At 60.0% G+C, this 18,109-nt stretch overlaps 1 protein-coding gene across 1 annotated transcript in view; it reads right to left on the reverse strand.

Annotated features, from left to right (window-relative positions):
• Window positions 1–8,032: 8,032 nt before the first annotated feature.
• Window positions 8,033–18,109, reverse strand: part of TMEM132E (transmembrane protein 132E) — a 46,140-nt gene continuing 36,063 nt past the window's right edge. The window contains exons 4-9 of the mRNA XM_053912126.2: window positions 17,684–17,876; window positions 16,677–16,820; window positions 14,118–14,323; window positions 12,154–12,442; window positions 11,031–11,222; window positions 8,033–10,148 (exon numbers count right to left, since the gene is read on the reverse strand). Coding sequence (XP_053768101.1) covers window positions 9,096–10,148; window positions 11,031–11,222; window positions 12,154–12,442; window positions 14,118–14,323; window positions 16,677–16,820; window positions 17,684–17,876 — 2,077 coding nt within the window. The 3' untranslated portion in view covers window positions 8,033–9,095. The remainder of the gene's footprint in view (window positions 10,149–11,030; window positions 11,223–12,153; window positions 12,443–14,117; window positions 14,324–16,676; window positions 16,821–17,683; window positions 17,877–18,109) is intronic.

Here is an 18,109-nt window from a genome sequence, read left to right on the forward strand (position 1 = left end):
TCCTGGCTCTCAGGTCACACCTAGCGTAGCTCCATCTCTCACTGGGCTCCAGTCCATCCTGGTCCCTCTGCCTCAGAGCCGAACCCCAGTCTCGGGCTGAGGGCCTGCTTCTGTGAGCTGAGTGTCCCTGGCCTCAGCTCCAGGGGCCTGCCTCCCAAAGCATGCCTGTGATGTCACCTGAACCAAGAAGACTGGTTTATTCCTCACTGCCCAACACACACGAACGAGTCTGCTCAGGCCTCCCAAATATAGGGTAATTCCAAGGAATATCAGCAAAGGGTCTGCTTCAAGAATGCCTTAAATGCAGGTATCCTCACTCAGTAGGAGGACATCAATGATCTTTCTTTTGGGGACCACGGACCTCTCCTCCAAATCGTTGGAAGTACCTCAGGGAGACAACTCCATCTAAGAGGAAGGTCCCGCATCTAAACACCAAGCTGAAGAAAACACCCTCAACAATCGGAGACTCCCATGGAGAACCAGACCAGGATCTCCGGGTCCCATCATTTAGAAAATTCATCGTCCCTTGGAAAATAATAAAACCATAGCTAGCATTTACCAGGGCGAATTTCAGTTGCTCACAGGCAAGGACTCCTGTAACCCTCACGAGCAGCCTAGGAGGTAGGTGCAATTTGATCCCCGTTTCATGGACAGGGGACTGAGTTTAGGGGGAAGACAGTTCTTCCGCCTTCCATGGCGAGGCCAGATTGACCTGGGTTCCCCGGCTGCCCGTTCCTTCCAACCAGCCCCAGACGGACTTTCTATCCATGGGAGAGGGTTGAACACTCTCTCCAGGACCTCTGCCCCTTTCCTCCCAGAAGTCTTCTTGGCGTCCATGTGAAGGACATCAGCCAGAGGACCAGGGCACACACTCGGAATGAGGGCTTCTGGCCCCGGATTCTACATTACCAGGCGCGAACCTAAAATAAATCATTTCACTAGAGTTGATAACACAATCCTTTTAACTGCAACGTGTTTCCAAATAGAGGACCCTCCTGTCGGCTTTAATGAACGGAGAAGAATCTTTGTAATCGACTCAGTGACAGCTTGCATGTAAATGGTAGATATTCGTCTGCATGCTGTGGGCCTGTTTCTTCATGTTTCAAGTGGGGAGTAACTAGGCTCCTGACTACCTCTCTCTCTCACAGCCCCTCTCCAGCCACCCCCTCTGAAGGTGACTCACATAGACGGGCAGCAGGGGCCTCTGCCGAGACCCACCCACAGGTACACTGGGGCCAGAGTGCCACCTGGCTTCACTCTGGCCCCTCTCCGTTAGGCCCCCGACCCCTGTCCTTTACCCACAACTCTGGCCCTGCCCCTACCCCCCTGTGACTCTGCCTCCCCTCCCGGGGGGGTGGAGGGCTCTGAGGGCTCCGCCCCACCCTGGGGTCGAGCATTAGCTCCCCTGGTTATTGCTGCGCTGGAGCTGTATGCGTGCATGTGCATGTGTGTGCATGTGTGCGTGTAGGGAGCGTGTGTGCATTAGAGGTGCATGTATGTGTGTACATGTATAGGAGGGACAGGCGCCCATTGGTAGATGCCTGCAAGTGTGAATGAGTAGGGGTGCTCAGAGGGGGTGCATTTAGGACGTGTGCCCTGTGTGTGCGTGTGCGCGTGTGTGTGCGTGTGTGTGAGGAACGTGTGCAGAGTGCTCTGCTTGCCCTGCTGCCCACCAGAGCGGGTTCCTCATCGTCTGACAAAGGCAGCCCTTTAATCACCGGATGTGTCTGGGGTTTGTTTTGTCCGTCCCTGGAGCAGGGTTTGCTGGAGGGGAGGGCCGCCCTGTGGCCCTGGCATTGCTGGAGGTTCCCTGCAGAAGCTGCCGCTGCTGGCGAGTCCTCTGCTTCCCCTTCTCCTCTCTTCTCTCCCTGGTGGCTGTGGCCCCTGCCTGGTGGGCTAACCCCAGACCGGCCCTCCCTTGGGCCTGCCCCTTCCCTGGGTGTTATCGCCACCCCACCGGGGACCTGGAATCGGGAACAGAGCCTGGAAAGGGAGAGGAGCAGACTGCAGAAGGAGGACCCTGTGGGCAAATGTGTGGGAGGGAGGGCCCTGCTCAGAGTCCCAGCTCCCTCAGCATCGGCACTGAGGAACTGTACCCCACCTGGGAAGGGGTGGGCTCTGCTCACTGCATCCTGGAGGGGTGGAGTCTACAAGGAGGTAGAGGCAAATACTATGGCTGGGCAGAGACAGGGGAGGCACCTCCCCTTCACTTACCACCTGCCGCCATTTGCACCCCTAACCTCCCCTCCTTCCTTAACAGGCCGGGGCGGGTCCGCAGGTGGAGCCCACCTTCAGCACAGGCCTGCGCTGCAGAACTGCGCAGCAGACAGGGCGCAGAGGGCCCATCCAGGGACCCCCACACACTCCCCGTGCTCCCTGTCAGCTGTCCCAGTTGAAGGACCCCTCCTAGCAGGACAAGTGACAGGGACCGGCCTCAGTGCCCTCCTTGTGAATCCTAGGACGTCCTATCGGGAACTTTGAAACGGAGGAGGAAGGAAGTCACTCTAGAATTGCCGAAGGGCGGGGGCAGAGGGCAGCGCCGGCTCTGGAAGAAGGCTCAGGGCCCTCTGAGCTCACCCCCAGGGCACAGCAGCAGAGCTGGGCCCACCCTCAGGGGATCCTGCAGCTGCAGCCCCCAGGCCCAAGCCCCACCAGGGCTGAGGCCCCCTCTGTGCTCCAGCCCCACCCAGCAAAGGGGCTCTCAGGCACCCAGACTCCTCGCTGGGACCCACTCAGCAGGAGGGCCACCGCTGGGCTCCTGACCTGGGCGCAGAAAGTCAGCTTGGGAGGTGCCCCAAGACAACACTCCCTCTGGACCCCCCATCTCAACAGAGGGGGACTGGAGACTGCTGCCAGGCCACACTGTGGGTGGGGGTGCCCAGGGGGCTGGAGGCCAAGCCCTTTGCCCCCATCCAGGTTGCCTCCCTATGTCCCCGAGAAGTGGAAGGGTTGGGATCCTCCCTCTGGCCTCTCCCACACCTGGACGGCAGCAGCGTCCTCCCCAGCAGCCCAGGGCTTCTCTGTGGTCACCGGAGGGAGGGTCACTTCCTCCCCTTCCCCACACACCCACGCCTCTCAGCCAGGCCCTGGCAGGGCTCCCTCCCGCCAGGACAATTCATCCCACCGCCCAATCCTCAAGCAGCTGTTTCTGACTTCCCAGCCACCTGGCAGGCCCTGCCTAATGAATGCCTCCCCTAGAGGCCTCGAGCAGCCCTCCTCCAGGCTGCCTTTCTGGATTACCTGCCTGGCTTCCGCATTTCCTCTGCTCCGTAGGCTGCGTGCAGGTGTAGATTACCTTTCACCCACGGGCAACTGTTTGCGTCCTTCTCTGTCATTTCTTCAGGATGCTTTCTGTCATTTCTTCAGAGTGTGGGAACACCCCATCCAGACAAGTATCTGTCAAGGGTAGGTGGCTTGTTTCCCCCCCCACCCCAGACTGGGAGCTACTGTAAGACAGGGCCTGTTCCTCTTGCATCAGGTTGGGGGCCCCATGAAACAGGATCCGTGCCTCCTCCATCAGACTGAGCTCCCCGCGGGCAGGGGCCTGACAACTTGACCGTTCAAGCTCCATCTCAGTCCCGAGACTCACCGTCCACCTGGCACACATGGGTGGTTGTCATTCCCATACACCGCTTTGTTCCCTCCCCCCTCCCCACAACAAGCTGAATCCTAAACCCCTGGGGGCAACCGCCAATGTGGCAGTAAGTAAGGATGGCAGAGCTGGCGGAGCTTGGGCAGAGGGGGACCATTGAAGCCTGTTGCCCCACCTCTCACCCCACAGCACCAACCTCTCTAGGAGGGTGGAGAGGGGAGGTATGAAGTGTCAGGGCAGTGTGGTGCCTCAGGATTCACCTCCTGAGGTCTGAGAACCCCCAAGACTGAAGGCACTAGAGTGACCATCTGGCCCCTGGAATCTGGTCGGAAGTCCTGGCTTGTCTCAGACACGGGCAGTGCCAGGCTCACAGCCGTGTGACCAGTCCATGGCCAAGTGAAAACTCCTGCCAAGCCCTTGACTTCTGGTGGAGTATCTTGCCACTGCTTTGGAATGATTCTCTGAGCTCCAGGTCCCCTCCAAGGAAGGCAGTGTGAAGACGTTGCAACTGGAGCCAATGAGACCTGGGTTTGAATCCTGGCCCTGCCATTTAAATGAGTTGTGTGGCATGAAAGAAACCCCTCTGAGGCCCAGTTTTGCCGTCTGTAGAATGGGTATCACAGTAGCACCTACTTTACTTGGTCATTGTGAAGAGGTGATGAAATGATGGACCTCAAGTGATTCCTCGCTTGTCGTGTGCTCTCAGAAAATGCTATTTAACACTCCTGCCTCCTCTGTGCTCGGCCCTCGGTCAGATCAAGGGCAGAGATTTCATCCGCACTCACCATGCTGCTGTGGCAGGCGTGGGCACAGGGAGGATGGCCTCAGTTTCCCAGTTCTCTTGCTTAGGCCCCAGGGACCGAAGGGGCAGCCAGTATCCCAAGGGAGAGGACAGGCGCTGGCTCATCCCACCGACCTGTGCTGGGCATTTCTGCTTGTGCCACTGGCTCTCCTTAGGGCGCCTTGCTCAGGAAGGCCCTGCCAGGTCTCTGCCTGAAGGCGCAACTGAGAGAGGCTTGGGCGATTGGCTTTTGTGACCACTGGAGAGGGAGTTCCCAGCCAAGGAGGGGGTACGGCCTCTCCAACAATGGCAGAGAGGCCAGAGTACTCACAGTGTCCCACGGGACCCCAAACCCTGACAGTGATCTAATTAAGCCTTCAGTGGGGGGGGGGGAGGCCCGCAGCCTGCCCCCATCACAGAGCACATCAGACCTTTAGAGCCCTCCTGCCTCCAAATCTCTGCAACCTCATTCCCTTTCCACAGCCAGTGTGGCTTCAGGGTGCAGCAGAAAGCGGGTAGGTCTGTGGCTGCCTATAGGTCACTTCTAGCCTGGAGACCACAAGCAAGTTACTTGTCCTTTCTGGGTGCCTGTCGTCTCCTTTGTAAAATGGGACTGGCGATTCCTATCGCTCTAGATGCTTGTTGGCAATGCAGGTGCTGAAATGGGGGCGCCCCTTCGGGGAGTCAGTGGATGCTACCGTTTGCCCAAATGGGGAGATGAGTCCAGCGCTGGCACCGCACTGGCTGAAGGTCACCCAGTCAGACCCCAGGAGTCCCTGCCAGCCCATCTTAGGAAATCTCATCACTTCTAGTGAGTTTCCTTCTCTGGCTCATTGATTGCATTTTCAGTTTTCCACTTGCTGGAAGCCTTCTCTTGGGGGCGGGGGTTGGGGGGGGCACAGGGCCTGGCATGTGGGAGGTGCCAGTCGGTATTTGCTGAAGATGGGCGTGGAGGTGTGTCCAGGGCTGGCACGGAGAAGCTGGCAGTGTGGGCTGGGGCAGGGAGCTGAGCAGCGGGCTGGGGACAGGCTCAATGCTGCTTCCCTGCACTGCCCCCCCCCCTTTCTGCCTTCGCCGGCCCTGGCTGTCTGAGAAACCTCATTTTGCTGGCAAGCTGATTCATGTGCCTGGTTCCCCAGTGCTCCCAGAACAGCTCTCTGTCAATAACTATTCTTTATAAGGTCCCTCGATTCATTTTCAGGGTTGAAGACAAATTTTTAAAGAGGAGTTCAGTGCCAGGGCCATTCCAGAGGGGCTGTTAACTTAATGTCCCACCTCGTTCCTCCACGCTTGCTCCCTCTTGAACTGTGCGAGGGTCAGGGCTTGCCGTTTCCCGCAATTGCCTCTGAGTCCAGCATTTGGACAGGGAGTGAAGAATGAAGAGGAGGGGGCACAAATTACCGGACGGGGCAGCAGGCAGTGCTCTGGCTCTGCCCCTAGGTTGGCTGTGTCACTTCTGGCCACCTGCTCCCCTCTTCGGGCCCCCACTTCCGTGTTTGTGAAAGTGTGGATGCTGGCAGAAACCGCTTCGAGAGCACCCACCGTCTCCCCTGGAGTGGCCTGTCTCCGGGATTCCCTGGGAGGGAGGTCTTTGTCAAGCAGCAGCTCACGTCTCCTCCCCTTTGAACCCCTGGGGGACAAAGCGGTTGGCAAAGCCTGTAGCTGAAACTCCTGCGGGCACCCAGCTCTCCGTCCCCACTGCCCTGGCCCTGCGGCATTTCCGTCACGGGGCCCCTTGCCCCTTCCTGCCTTCCCCAGCGAGAGGGACAGGATCTGAACCTCGAGTCTGAGCTTGATGCCCAAATCCATGCTGACCTCCCTCCGCCCCTCTGGCCTCCATACCCAGGCCTAGATGTGTCTGTTTCTCTGTCCCCAGGGACCCCTGTTCCAGGCATGGGGCAAGTACGCGCAGAGACAGGGCACGCAGAGGGAGCACAGGTCTGCCGGCTCTGGGACTTCACAGCCACCACCCACCCTTCCGGAAGTGTCTCTGGCCCCGTCCTCAGCAAGTTCAGTTTGAAAAATGTCTCCTCCTTTCCTTTGTGCCCCCTCAAGCCAGGGCAGAGCCAGCACACACAGCATCCATACTCCCAGATGGTGGGACTTGTCAGTCTTCCCTGTAGAGCTGGGGCTCCTTGAGGGCAGGCCCACAGTTTTGCCTCCATACTGCCCCCCACTCCCTGGTCCCTGGCAGGGCCTAGCACACAGTAGGAGCTTTCTGTGCTGAATGAACAGATGGAACCACCTTTAACACCAGCAGCCCCACCATGCGCACACACCCGAGCTAGAATCTTCGTTCTTCCTGACTCACACCTGTGTCCTCCTCCTCTCTCGCTGCAACTTGTGATTGTCTGCAAGATCACGTGGTACGATGGGAGGGTAGAGAAAACCCCCAAATGTGGAATAACGAGAAAGCCATTTGCAGTTTTCGTTTGGACTTCAGTCGGCCACTGCGTGCAGAGCACTTGCGGACGCTAGGCACTGTCAGTTAAGAAAGAGGGCTGAGAACCCTGTGGGAGGTCACTGTCGGCTTATTTGCATGACAGGTATCCTGTGTTCTGGGAAGTGGGGGCAGCGGTTCTAACTCCACGGCTCCGCCCTGGGCCTGGCTTCCCTGTGGCTCCCTCCGCGCCACAGAGTGACCCCCGTTCTTCTTTGTTGGGTGCACAAGCTGGCCAGAGCTGGCCAATCTCTAGTCTTCCTTTCAGCACCACACCTCACCTGAAAATTAAACCTGGACGCCGCACACTCCATTTGTCACCTATGCCAGGGGCTTCGTCTGCTCTTGTTGGGCACCATGTGGAGAGCTTTATGTGTCTGGCGGCATTTAATGCTCACCATGCCCCCCGGCCTGCTGCTGGAGACGCGCAGATGATGGGGAAGGCAGGTGCCCTCCCGAGGTGGCAGTGGCAGGTTGGGGCAGGTGCCAGGGCGGCCTGTCCTGCCTCTGGTCCGCTCTGCAACAGACGCCCTTTGCTGTGCCTTCTCCTCTCCCCACTCCGAGATGGCTGCTCTAGCCACCCATCCCGGGCGTGGGGGGCTGCCAGGCAGCCTTGGCCGGTCTCCGCACTCAGGTAAGGTGCCCCTGTGCCCTATGCCTGGGAGTGGCCTCCCAGGGCTAGTCCAGGGCCTGCTGTGGGGGAGGGGCACACCCAACCACCTTTGCTCTCTCCTGCCTGGCCCCTGCCATGCAGACCACCAGGCTTTCCCCCTCGATCCATGGAGAAAGGAGGCCCCTGAGAGGGGGGCTGAAGGCAATGAGTGAGCCCAGGCCTGCACCCCATCCTCTCTCACTTTTCTCCTTATTTTTCTGTTCCCTCTCCCCCCAAGGCATTTACCTGGAGGCCCTGAGGCTGCCCCTCCCTCCCACACCAATCACAGCAGGCTCCTAGAGGAGGCACCTCTTTGTAAGGGCCCGTTTTGGGGTCAGCAAACCCTTCATCCTCTGACATGGGCACCCCCGAAGTACCGGGGTCCGAGGTGCCTGGGTGTCGGAGCAGGAAGAGCAGGGCCACAGCTGGGCTGGGTTGTGTGGGCTTCCTGTCATTTCGTGTGCCCGCAGTGTGCACATGTGTACACATGTGTGTGGGAGTGAGTGTGCATGCGTGCACAGAAAGAAGAGACACAGAACCAGCCACCATGTACCGTCTGTTCTCCAGGAGCTGCTGCCCCCACCTCCAACATGGTCGCCTGCATTTATTTAAGAAAAACCAGACACAGTGGTGGGCGGAACCCGAGAGAACAGTGGCTGTGGGGCAGGGTAGGGAGACACCCAGCCCCCCCTGCCTTGCCCACCCCGAGGTCCTTCATGGCATGCCCTGGTGCCCTGTCTCCCCTTCCTACCAGAGCTCACCACATGGGGGGCTGAGGGCCACGCCTTCAGAGAAGGAAAAGAGTGGCCAGCAGAGCTGGAGGGGCTAAGGCGCGGTGTTGGCCTTGCTGTGGGGTGGGCAGGAGGCACGCAGGCTTCCCTGGGCCCACCTAGACCATGGTGCTTTGGGCAGTGGCTTGGTGAGGGGTGGCCCACAGACTCCTCCCACTTCAGGCCCCTTCTATAGCCCTCGGGGCTGGAGGAGGGAGCCCTGGGCTCTGAGAAAGGTGCCTGGCCTGGCCACAGGTCCCTCTGCAGTCAGTTCCCAGGTCCTAGGAAGGGACTTGGGGGTACCAGAAAGGCAGAAGATGCTACAAGTATTCCCCACCTTGCAAATGTTTTGTCCACAGCAAGATCCTTGGCAGGGCAGGCAGCCATTGCTGCCCCGCCCTGCAGGACGGAGATCCCTGAATAGTGGTTTGAGAAAGGTCTTTGTGCGGTTTGTGACGCAAGACCCCACGGAGCCCCCAGCACAGAGGGAGCACAGGGGGCAGGGGAGGCCGCAGCGCAGCGCACAGGGAGGGCCCACCTGGCCCCTGGCTTGGCCTCCGAGCCTCACTCTCAGGGCAGGTTTGTTGAGGATGGGAGGAGGTCTGGAAAGTGTAGAAGGAGGGCCGGGATGGCTTCCTCCTGGCCAGCTCCCGGGGAGGGCGCCCTCCTCCTGCTGCGGGAGCAGAAGAAGGTGTCAGTGTGAGGCAGTGGGAGGGACCAGAGGAGGGAGATGGTGGCCCGAAGAAGCCCAAAGCTGCAGGGGCAGGGCCCGCAGAATCCACGTTAGCCGCCCGCCGCAGTGTGAGCAGGGGTCCTGGCTGTGCCCCACACAGACCCCACCCTGTGGGGTCATGGAACCTCTACGCAGTCTCTTTGTTTCTGCGCATGTAGTTGTGCAGGTTTGGGGGCACAGCGGGCCGCGGGGTGCCCGCCACATCCGGGCAGCCCCAGCCCAGGTCCTCTTCATCCTCGTCCTCTTCGCCGGCGGGCACCGAGTCATAGGCCAGTTCCTCTGTGGGCAGCGTGGTGAAGGTGGTAAACTTGACCCGCTTGCGCTTGGAGGTGGGTGAGCTGGCAGGGTCCTCGGCCTGGTCCCGGGTGGAGCCGCCCGAGGAGCCGTCACCGCGCCCGTGTACCTGGCTCTGGACGCTGGTCTGCGAGCTGCCACTGCTGTGGTGGTCGCCGTGGCAGCAGGCGGGCACGGTCTCCAGCGGGTTGCCCACGGGCGGCGACAGCTCCCCTTGCACTCGTAGCGGCTGCCCGTTGCCCAGGAACACCCAGTGGTGAGAGTGGTCCATGCTGGTCTGGCCCTCGGGCGGGATGCGCTTGTGCCGGTAACGCAGCACGAAGACGATGCAGTTGATGAGGAAGACGAGGATGGCGAGGCAGAAGACGCCCAGCAGCGCGTACATGCCGATCTCCAGGTCTGTCAGCCCCCGCGGCATCTGCTGGAAGACCGTGGGCAGTGGCAGGAAATCTTCTGTGGGCGGAGCTGCTGGGCTGGTGGTGACCAGCCCCGGGGCCTCCGCAGGGGACACCCTTGTGCCTGGCGGGCCTGCTCCCCGGGCCTCGTCCTCACCCCCACCAGGCCCCGGCTGGCTGGGGCCAGGGTAGTCGTAGGTGGGGTCCTCCTCCTCCCGCCCAAAGTGCACCCGCAGGCCCACAGGGGTTGTAGCCAGAACGCTCTTGCGCTTGGTTTTCTGGCAGCTTTCGGCAATGGTGAGCTCAGCTCGGAGCAGCTCCCCTGCCCCCTCGGCCTCTGCCACCACCAGCGGAAAGGTCCGGTCCTGGGTCACCGTAGCCACCCGCTCGTCCAGACTGCTCACTAGCAGCCCATAGTCCCGGGGGCTGTAGAGGGAGAGTGGAGCAGTGGTGCCATCACTGTAGGAGAGCCAGAGGCTCAGGAGGGCTTCCTGGAGGAGGAGGAGAAGGGGGAGGAGTCAGAGTGCTGGTCCTGGCTGGCTCTCCTGTGGGACACTGAGCTCTCTGGGGGCTGGGACCACGGGGTTCTTGCTCCCTGTGGCATTCCCAGTGCTGGGACTGTGCCTGGCAGGTGGCAGGCGCTCAGGGATGGTCGATTGGGGGCCCTGCTCTGGAGGTGGTGAAGGGGGTACAGGGTATGTATGGCCTCCTACCACCTGCAGACTTTCTTCGCCCACTTCACCCTTCTCCCCTTGCTGAGCTAAGAGTAAATTCTGCCTTGGGTCTAACTCAAGTCCCTTTTGCTGCCAAAGCAATTCCACGTCTCCATGCCTGACCTTGGGATCATCCCCATCAGACACCTGGAGACTGAGAACACATGCCCAACCCCAGTCTTCTCCTCTGCTTGTCAAATTGCCCCCTGTCCTGCAGATGAGGAAGCAGGGCCCAGAGAGAAGGGATTGGCCTGAGGCCCTGGGGTGAGTTGGGGGCAGAGGACTTCTGGCTCAGGACTCCTGGCTTGGTGCTCAACACCCACCTCCTGCTCCCTGCACTCCTGCCTGTCCCCTTCCCACCTTTGCCTGTAGCCAGTGCCCCGGCATGTCTGGGGGGAGAGGCAGAGGGGATGGACCCTGGGAGAATCCAGGAGGGGACACCTCCCAGGATTGGCAGGTTCAGGAAGGGAGACTGTGGCCAGACTCCCAATGCAGGTGGCGGGGGTGGGGCGGAGCAGGGGGTGGGGCATGTAGGGTAGATAGATCTTCCATCCCCTAGAGCCCTAATGCAGGGACCCATGGCACAGAGGCGAGTCAGAGCCTGTGAGTCCTCCTTCCACACTCCAAGCCCCCAGGCTGGCAGGCTGGGCATCCAGTTACCTGCTTGAGGAAGGTGAGGGTCTGCTGGGCGGCCGTGGTGGCCAGGATGGTGTGGCTGCTCCCGGGGCTGGGCCGTAGGGAGAGGGCAAGGTTGGCCACCACCTGGGCCTGCAATTGTGTGATGCTGACCTTCTCCTCTGTCACCGTCAGCAGCGTCTCCCCGAGCACAGACTCCGTCAGTGGGGACACCACCTGAGGGCGAGAGGGGCAGGGCTAGGTGAAGGCCAGGAGAGCAGCAGCCCCAGGATCGGCAATTGGGGAGGAGCCCCAGTGTTGCCAGAAGAGAAGCCCAGGGGGCGGGGTAGGCTGGGGGCCTCTGCCTTAGGTCTGCACCCAGGAACCGAGGTCCAGGGGCCAAGCAAGGGTCAGGGGATCGTAGAAGCATAGATGAGAGAGCTGGGTAGATTTTAAGGAAAATGACAGGCCTGCACAGTGATAAGTGGCTGTTGATATTCCAACCTCAACGTCAGGTGGACAAAAGGGAGTGGTGGGGACTGTGGCAAATGGGGGAACTCAGGCTTATGTAAAGGTGGTACCAGTCCTGCCACGAGCAGCTTATCACCAGGTGGGAAGGCAGGCCCGGCGTTGCCAGAGTCATATTTTGTAAAATCACAAATCCAGTTTTCTAAAACTGAGGAACTTCCCAATTTTAAAACGGAGGATCAGTTCTTTTTATAAACAAGTGTTCTACAAGCAGATTCTAGCCCATGGGTCACTATTTAACAACTGCTAGGTGGGGGATTTCCACTCAGGCAGCCAGTTGCCAAGGGGGAAGGCCGGGGCTGAATTCCTAGATCCTGAATGCCCTTTCCTGGCCTCTGGGCCGCCCGAGCCCTCCCACCTGCTCTCCCTCTTCACACACCTGCTCTCGGGGCCCACACAGTGACGCAAGGCTGATAGCGCTGACCAGGCTTGGAGGGAGACCTTTCACCCAGGTGAAGCTAAAGGACCTTGACCTCTGGTGGTGGAACTTCAGGCAGAGGAGCAGGTGGAGAAGACGGTGTGTTTTGGGGGCCAGCTGGGGCTGCTCCCAGGGGCGGAGGCCCTGGGAATCCCGCCCCGAGGACGTCTGCGTCCGCTGCCCACAGGTGACCACAGCTGCTGGCGCGGCCCTCGTGCCTACCTTGAAGGGGGTGGTGCCCGGCTCCAGGCCGGCCAGCGTGCTGCTGTCTACCATGCGGGCCACTCGGGGGTCACCCACCCGCATGAAGTCGCTGACCAGGTCGGTGACCTCCACCAGCCAGTCCGGGCCCAGCATGGTGACCACCTGGTCGGTGCCCTCCGACGACGTCGTGTGGAACTGGGTGAAGACCTGCAGCGTGGCGTGCTGGTACTGCAGCGTGCAGCCACGGCTGGCGCTCTGCCGCCGCTCCTCCTCGTCCTCCTCCTCGTCCTCGCTCTCCCGGGCTGACCTGGGGGCGGGGTGCACACGGGGTCAGGGCGCCTCACCCTGGCAAGGACCTGCACAAACCCCTCTCTCCTGCTGGCCCTTCTCCAGCACCCCCTGAGTGGAGGCTGTGTGCGTGGCAAGTCTTTTCCAGGGCTCTTTCCTGTTCCTGTCAAGCTCGGAGCCAGGAGTCCCAGGCATTCCCCGCCTAGAAAGGCACCTCCTCGACTCTCCCTGGTCCCTCTCCGCCTCTGCTTGGCTTCACCCGCTCCTGAGGAAAGCTGGCGTCAAGTCCTAACAAGTGCTGCCTCTTTTCAGCACGAAGCACTTGTCTGGCCCTGCTCTCAGCTCTAAGCTGGAGCAACGGCAATGCCTGCTACCGAGCGCCAGCAAGCTGGGCTGGGCTGAGCCCCACACTGTGTGGCAAACAACTTCTAAGTGACCAACTTGGATATTTAGTAAAGAATGCAAGCCAAGTGTCAAAGGGGCTGCCTGGGTTTCTCTTGCTGCTTATAGTTAAATGCAAAAAGGAGAGAAAAAAACTGGGGGAAGAACTGGTGAGCAAAAGGGAACGAGGACCTGCTGATCTGCAGACTTCTCCGCCTATCCAGATTGCCCAAAATGCTGAAACCTGGGGATGCTTGGAGTGGAGGGTGTGGCTGCCGCTTTGCAGGTGCTCGGAAGAATCAGCCGCCACAATATTCACTCACACGGAGGGTTCTTTTTCCTGTGTTAACTAATGTAACCCTCGCAACAACCCTGTGAGGTGTCAACGTGGCGATTTTACAGATGAGGAAGCTGAGGCACGGAGGGGCTGTGTACGTGGCCACCACGGCCCAGCCAGCGAAGAGCAGGGGTGAGGTTTCCAACCCGGGCTGTGTGGCTTCGGAATTCACTACGTCCTCACCGCTCAAAGCGGCAGCGACATCGCCCGGGAGCTGGTTCAAAACACAGAGTGTGCGTTTTGACAGGATGCGCAGGTGAGTCCCGTGCACATGGCGGTTTGAGAGGCTCTGGTCTACGCCGCCTTGCGTGTCCAAGTCTCTGCAGAATTGAACTGAGTCCAGCTCTCACCTGGCTGCCTGCTTCTCCCCCTAGACCCGCCCCTCTTTCTCTTCCCTGGGGCTTTTTGTCACTAGGAGCAATGAGTGGGTGAGTGGGGTGTGCTAAGTTCAGACGTACCTGCCCCCAAAGTTGGGCACTCAGGTGTGTGAGCCCGCCCCCCAGAGAGGAGGCCTGTGTGCCTGGCTGATGTGCTCACCAGTGTGCCTTGGTGTGCCCCAGCTGGGGCATGCGTGTTCCCCAGACAACTCCTTTCCATTTATCCTTGAAGACTTAGCTCAAGAGTCACCTCTTCCAGGAAGTCTGCCTTGACTTCCCAGAGGAAGCAGTGATTCTCTCCTTCATGCCACTCAGTTCCCTGCTTCCTGCATCCACCATGCTCTGTGGCACATACATGATGGCTTCCCTGGTGGACCCGGAGCTGGGGGCAGTAAGGCACTGGCCACCCTCATCCCATATCTCACATACCCATCAGTGCCTGGCACACAGTAGCCACCCAATAACAGTTTGTTGATTGAATAACCAACCTCAGACTGTGTACCTCTAGGCACTCATACATACACGCAGACCAGACTGCGTGCTGCAGCTGTGTCACCCACGCGTGTCCCGTGTGTCTGCCGTGTGTGGAGGGGCTGTACCTCCGGTCGGGGAGGATAGGTACCCTCCAGCCCTTCACTTGGCTGAGGCGCGTGTCCGAGAGCTCGATGTGCAGAGGCAGCTTGGGGACCCAGACCGTCATTTCCAGGGGGGCATTGAGGACGTCGTAGCGGAAGGTGACCCTGGCGTTCATGGACCCGCGAGACTCCTTTCCGCTCACAAACACGTAGTCACAGCTGCTGGATACCTGGGGGGGGCAGGGAGTGTGGTTGGTATGTCTTGCCCTACAGGTCATCCTGTGGGACAGTGCAAGGGACTGCAGTCCCACAAGCAGGGCCGGAAGGCTGTTGAGCAGAGAAAGTGCCAGTCACTGAAGGGGGGGGGGGCCAGATGGGAGAAGGCGCCCAATGTAATTCCCTTGGGAGGTGTCAGCTTCTGGTGCCCCTGCCTCCCTTCGTTTTTTCCCTGAGATCACCTCTTAGGGGCTACTGTGGGAAGTGTGTGCTCCCTGGCAAGGAGCCAGTGTGCAAATGTTTTTACGAGGGGCTGCTTCCCATGTGCCAGACCACCTTGGAGGAGCCCTCAGGCTGAGGGTCCTCAGGACGGGCTCCCCTCCTCTCTATGGCTACCTGGGCTCTGGCACAGGTATCCGGCAGGTAGAGTCCTCCACTGAACCGAAGGGCAGCCTGCCCTGAGTAAGACACCGGTGCTCAGCTAGCTCGGAGGTCAGGGGGTGATGGGCAGGCCCATGGCTCCTCCCAGCCCCTCCGGCCCAGCAGCCCCAGGAAAATGGGCACTGGTTATTTCAGGTGAAGGGGCTGTTCTATTCAGGGATGGAAGTGAGAGAAGGGGAGGGGAAAAATCGGGACTAGAGAACCCCAAGCACAGATGGGTGGATTATTGCCGCTAACGGCTGCAGCTTTTGCAAATGCATGCCCACCTGGATGCCGAATTGCATCTTCGAGGTCCCCCAGATGGGCAGATGCCCACTGAACACATCTGGGTGGATACCTGTGCCCACTCACAAAGGTGTCGCTGCCAGCCCTTCAGGCGGACGCAGATGGGTGTACGTGTCAAATGTGCCCACGTACACACCTGGAGTGAATGCTGTGTACAACGTGTTCAGGTGCTCCTGCTGGTGCACACCCGTGGGTGCACATCCTCGTGTTTGGATGCAGCCTGTGGGCTGGTGACACCCTGAAGGCCGTGGTGGGGGGCTGGGGGGCAGGGGGCTCCTATGTGGCGATGAGCCCCTGAACCGACCCCAACTCTTGCTTGCTCTCTTAACCGTCTCAGAAGGGTGGGTGGAAGTGCAACAGCACCCTGCCAGGATGCTCATTTCCCTCTTCGGGAGGCAGAGCGTTTCATCTGAAGCCTGGCAAATTCTGTTTAGAATGTTGGCAAACTCCATAAAGAACTGGAGTGTATTTCATTGAGAGCAGAAACAAATTCCATTTGGAATCTTTGCTAATTCCCTTCGGTATCTAAGCCATCACGACTTTGTTCTGGTCCCTCTGGGGCTGGCGTGGGGGTGTCTGGGTGGCAGAGAAAGGTGCTGGGCTCTTGGGAGTGGGCCCATTTCTTCCCGTGCCAGCCTGCCAGCGGTGGAGGGCCCCACAGGCCTGGGCAAGGCTTCTACTCCCAGGAGGTGACGGGGCTGTGGGATCGAGCCATCCGCTCTGGCTCACTTGGAAGGCCCTCTTCCTGGATGGGCAGACAGCTGAGGTGAGCTTTGGGCTCCCCAGACCTCGGGAGACCCGGGGCAGTGTGCACTCAGGGTCAGCCCCAGTGAGCTGGAGCGAGGACACCCACATCCCCTCCTCCCGCTCTCCTTTAAGCTGAAGGATTGACAGGAACAGGGAACAGATTCTGGTGTCTAATCATTTGGTTTGGGTACCTGCTGGAGCCTGGCACGGCAGACAGCTCACCCACCGAGTGAGGTACCTGGGCTGGACACCCTCCTGCATTACTGCTCGCTCTACTGCCTCTGACCACCGTCCAGAGCCAGGGGGAGGGGCAAATCTGGAGGCCCTCCAGGGGAGGTGGCAACTGGGCCATTTGAGTCAAATCAGTGCCCTGTTTGCTGGGTGGTGGAGAACTCGGGGCCCAGAGAAGGTCCTTCCTTATATGACCTTCACTCCTGGCCTAACTCACATGCTTCTGGAAGCTTCCTTTCTGTGCTGGAGCTCCTCCACTTGGAACCAGCAATGGGGTTCAGGGCTTGCCGCTGAGGGGCCCACCCCCTGCCCCACATTGCCTTGCCTAGGGTCTGTCGCCCAGCCGGGGCTCATGACGACTTGCCAGATTGGACTGAGTTCAAGTTGTCAATGCTGCCTTCTCCCCATGGTCTGCCAAACAGTCTCTTCCACATTCCTACAGGAAGCCCTCCAGGACTGGCAGGGCCATGCCCAGGGCTTTGCCTCACCCCACTCAGGCTGAATGAGGGGTGCCCCCAGCTCTTCCGTACTCCGGCCCTCAATTTCCAGCCTTCTTGTCCACCAAGAAGACCTGCGTGGGATGTGACATTCCCTCTGGCTTGAGGCCCCCCCCTCAAAGGTCTGAGGCCTTCCTTCCGGGGGCCCCATCTCCAGGAAGCTCACCTTGATGATGTCCTCATTGTCAGACTCGCATTCCACCAGGGCGGAGACATCTAGGACGAGGCCGGTCACTTCGATGGCAATGACCTTGACAGGGATGGCCACTGTCCGGCCAGTGAGGATGGCCGTGTTGATGATCTCAGTGTCCTGTGGGGAGAGAAGGAGGGGCCTGGGTGCTTGCAAATCTCTGCTCTCCCAGGACCTGCCAGCCAAGGCCCCCAACTCCCGAGCGTCCCCGCTCCTCAGATGCACACCCTTCCCTGGGGACACCCGCACACATGTGCTGAGAGGCGCATCCACCCAGCCTCACACATCTTCTCAGGTGCTCAGCTTCCTTGGACTTCTGCAGTAGCCTTCGTGGTTGACCTCACCCTGCTTCCAGAACACAGCCCTTTCCCAGTCTCCTCCCATCTTTTCTCAACATCTTCCGTGCTTCCCAGGATGCACAGAGGAAAGTCCAACACATTTGCCTGGCCATTCAAGATGTCTCTGGGCTGGCCCTACGTTCCCCTGGCCATTCATGGTGCTGCTGGGCGGGCCCCAGATGACTGTTCCAGCCTTCCCACCCCGTTGCTCTCTTCCTAAATCCATTGCCCCCTTGAATGAACTACTCACATTCCCATTACCGCAACTTGGTCTGTGGATCCCCTGCCTGGTGCACCTCCTCATCTCTGATTGTAGGAGCCCTCCCCCCACGTGACCTTCAACCGCATGACTCTCCTCCAGGAGACCTCCCCTGAGTAGTCCCTCCATGGGTGACGTCTCCCACCTCTGTCCCTCTCAGCATCTGCTGTGCTCCTCCAGCACCAGGCCCAGAGCACCGCCTGCCCCCTGTGAGCCCGCACACCTTTACAGGGCACACCTGGGTTCAGGCAGCGTCAACACTCAGGCACTGGCTCACACGCACGCGTGCATCGGTCTACACCCACACTCAGCTGTGCACATCCCCGTCACACAGGCACCTACAGGACCCAGGTGCAAGTGCCGGCCCAGTCGCCCGCCCTGCTCACCATGGCCAGGGGCAGGATGGCTTGCACGTCACGCTGGATGACCGTCAGCTCGGTGACTGCCCGCTCCAGCTCAGGCAGCGCGCCGTGGCCCCGGTAGTCGATGTGCCACATGATTCTCCGCTTGACCGACTGGCTGGTGAAGTTCTCCATCTCAAAGTCCAGCTGCAGGATCTCCAGGGGCCCCTGGCCCTCCCTGAGGGTGAGGAAGGAAGCAGAGCCGGAAAGGAAGGGCTGGCATCCGCTCAGGAGCTCTGAGACCCCTGTGGGGAGCCCAGCCCTCCTCGCAGCCTGCCCTCTGGGTGTCCTCCACCACCCGAGGTGGCCCCTGTGGACTCAGGCTCCCCATAAACTAAGCTTCCGCCCTTCCTCAGGCCTGGCCTCCTCCCCAAGAGCTCCCCCACTCCTCTGGGTGCCTGTCCTGCCAAA

Source organism: Desmodus rotundus, chromosome 9, assembly GCF_022682495.2.
Source record: "Desmodus rotundus isolate HL8 chromosome 9, HLdesRot8A.1, whole genome shotgun sequence".
Lineage (NCBI taxonomy): Eukaryota > Metazoa > Chordata > Mammalia > Chiroptera > Phyllostomidae > Desmodus > Desmodus rotundus.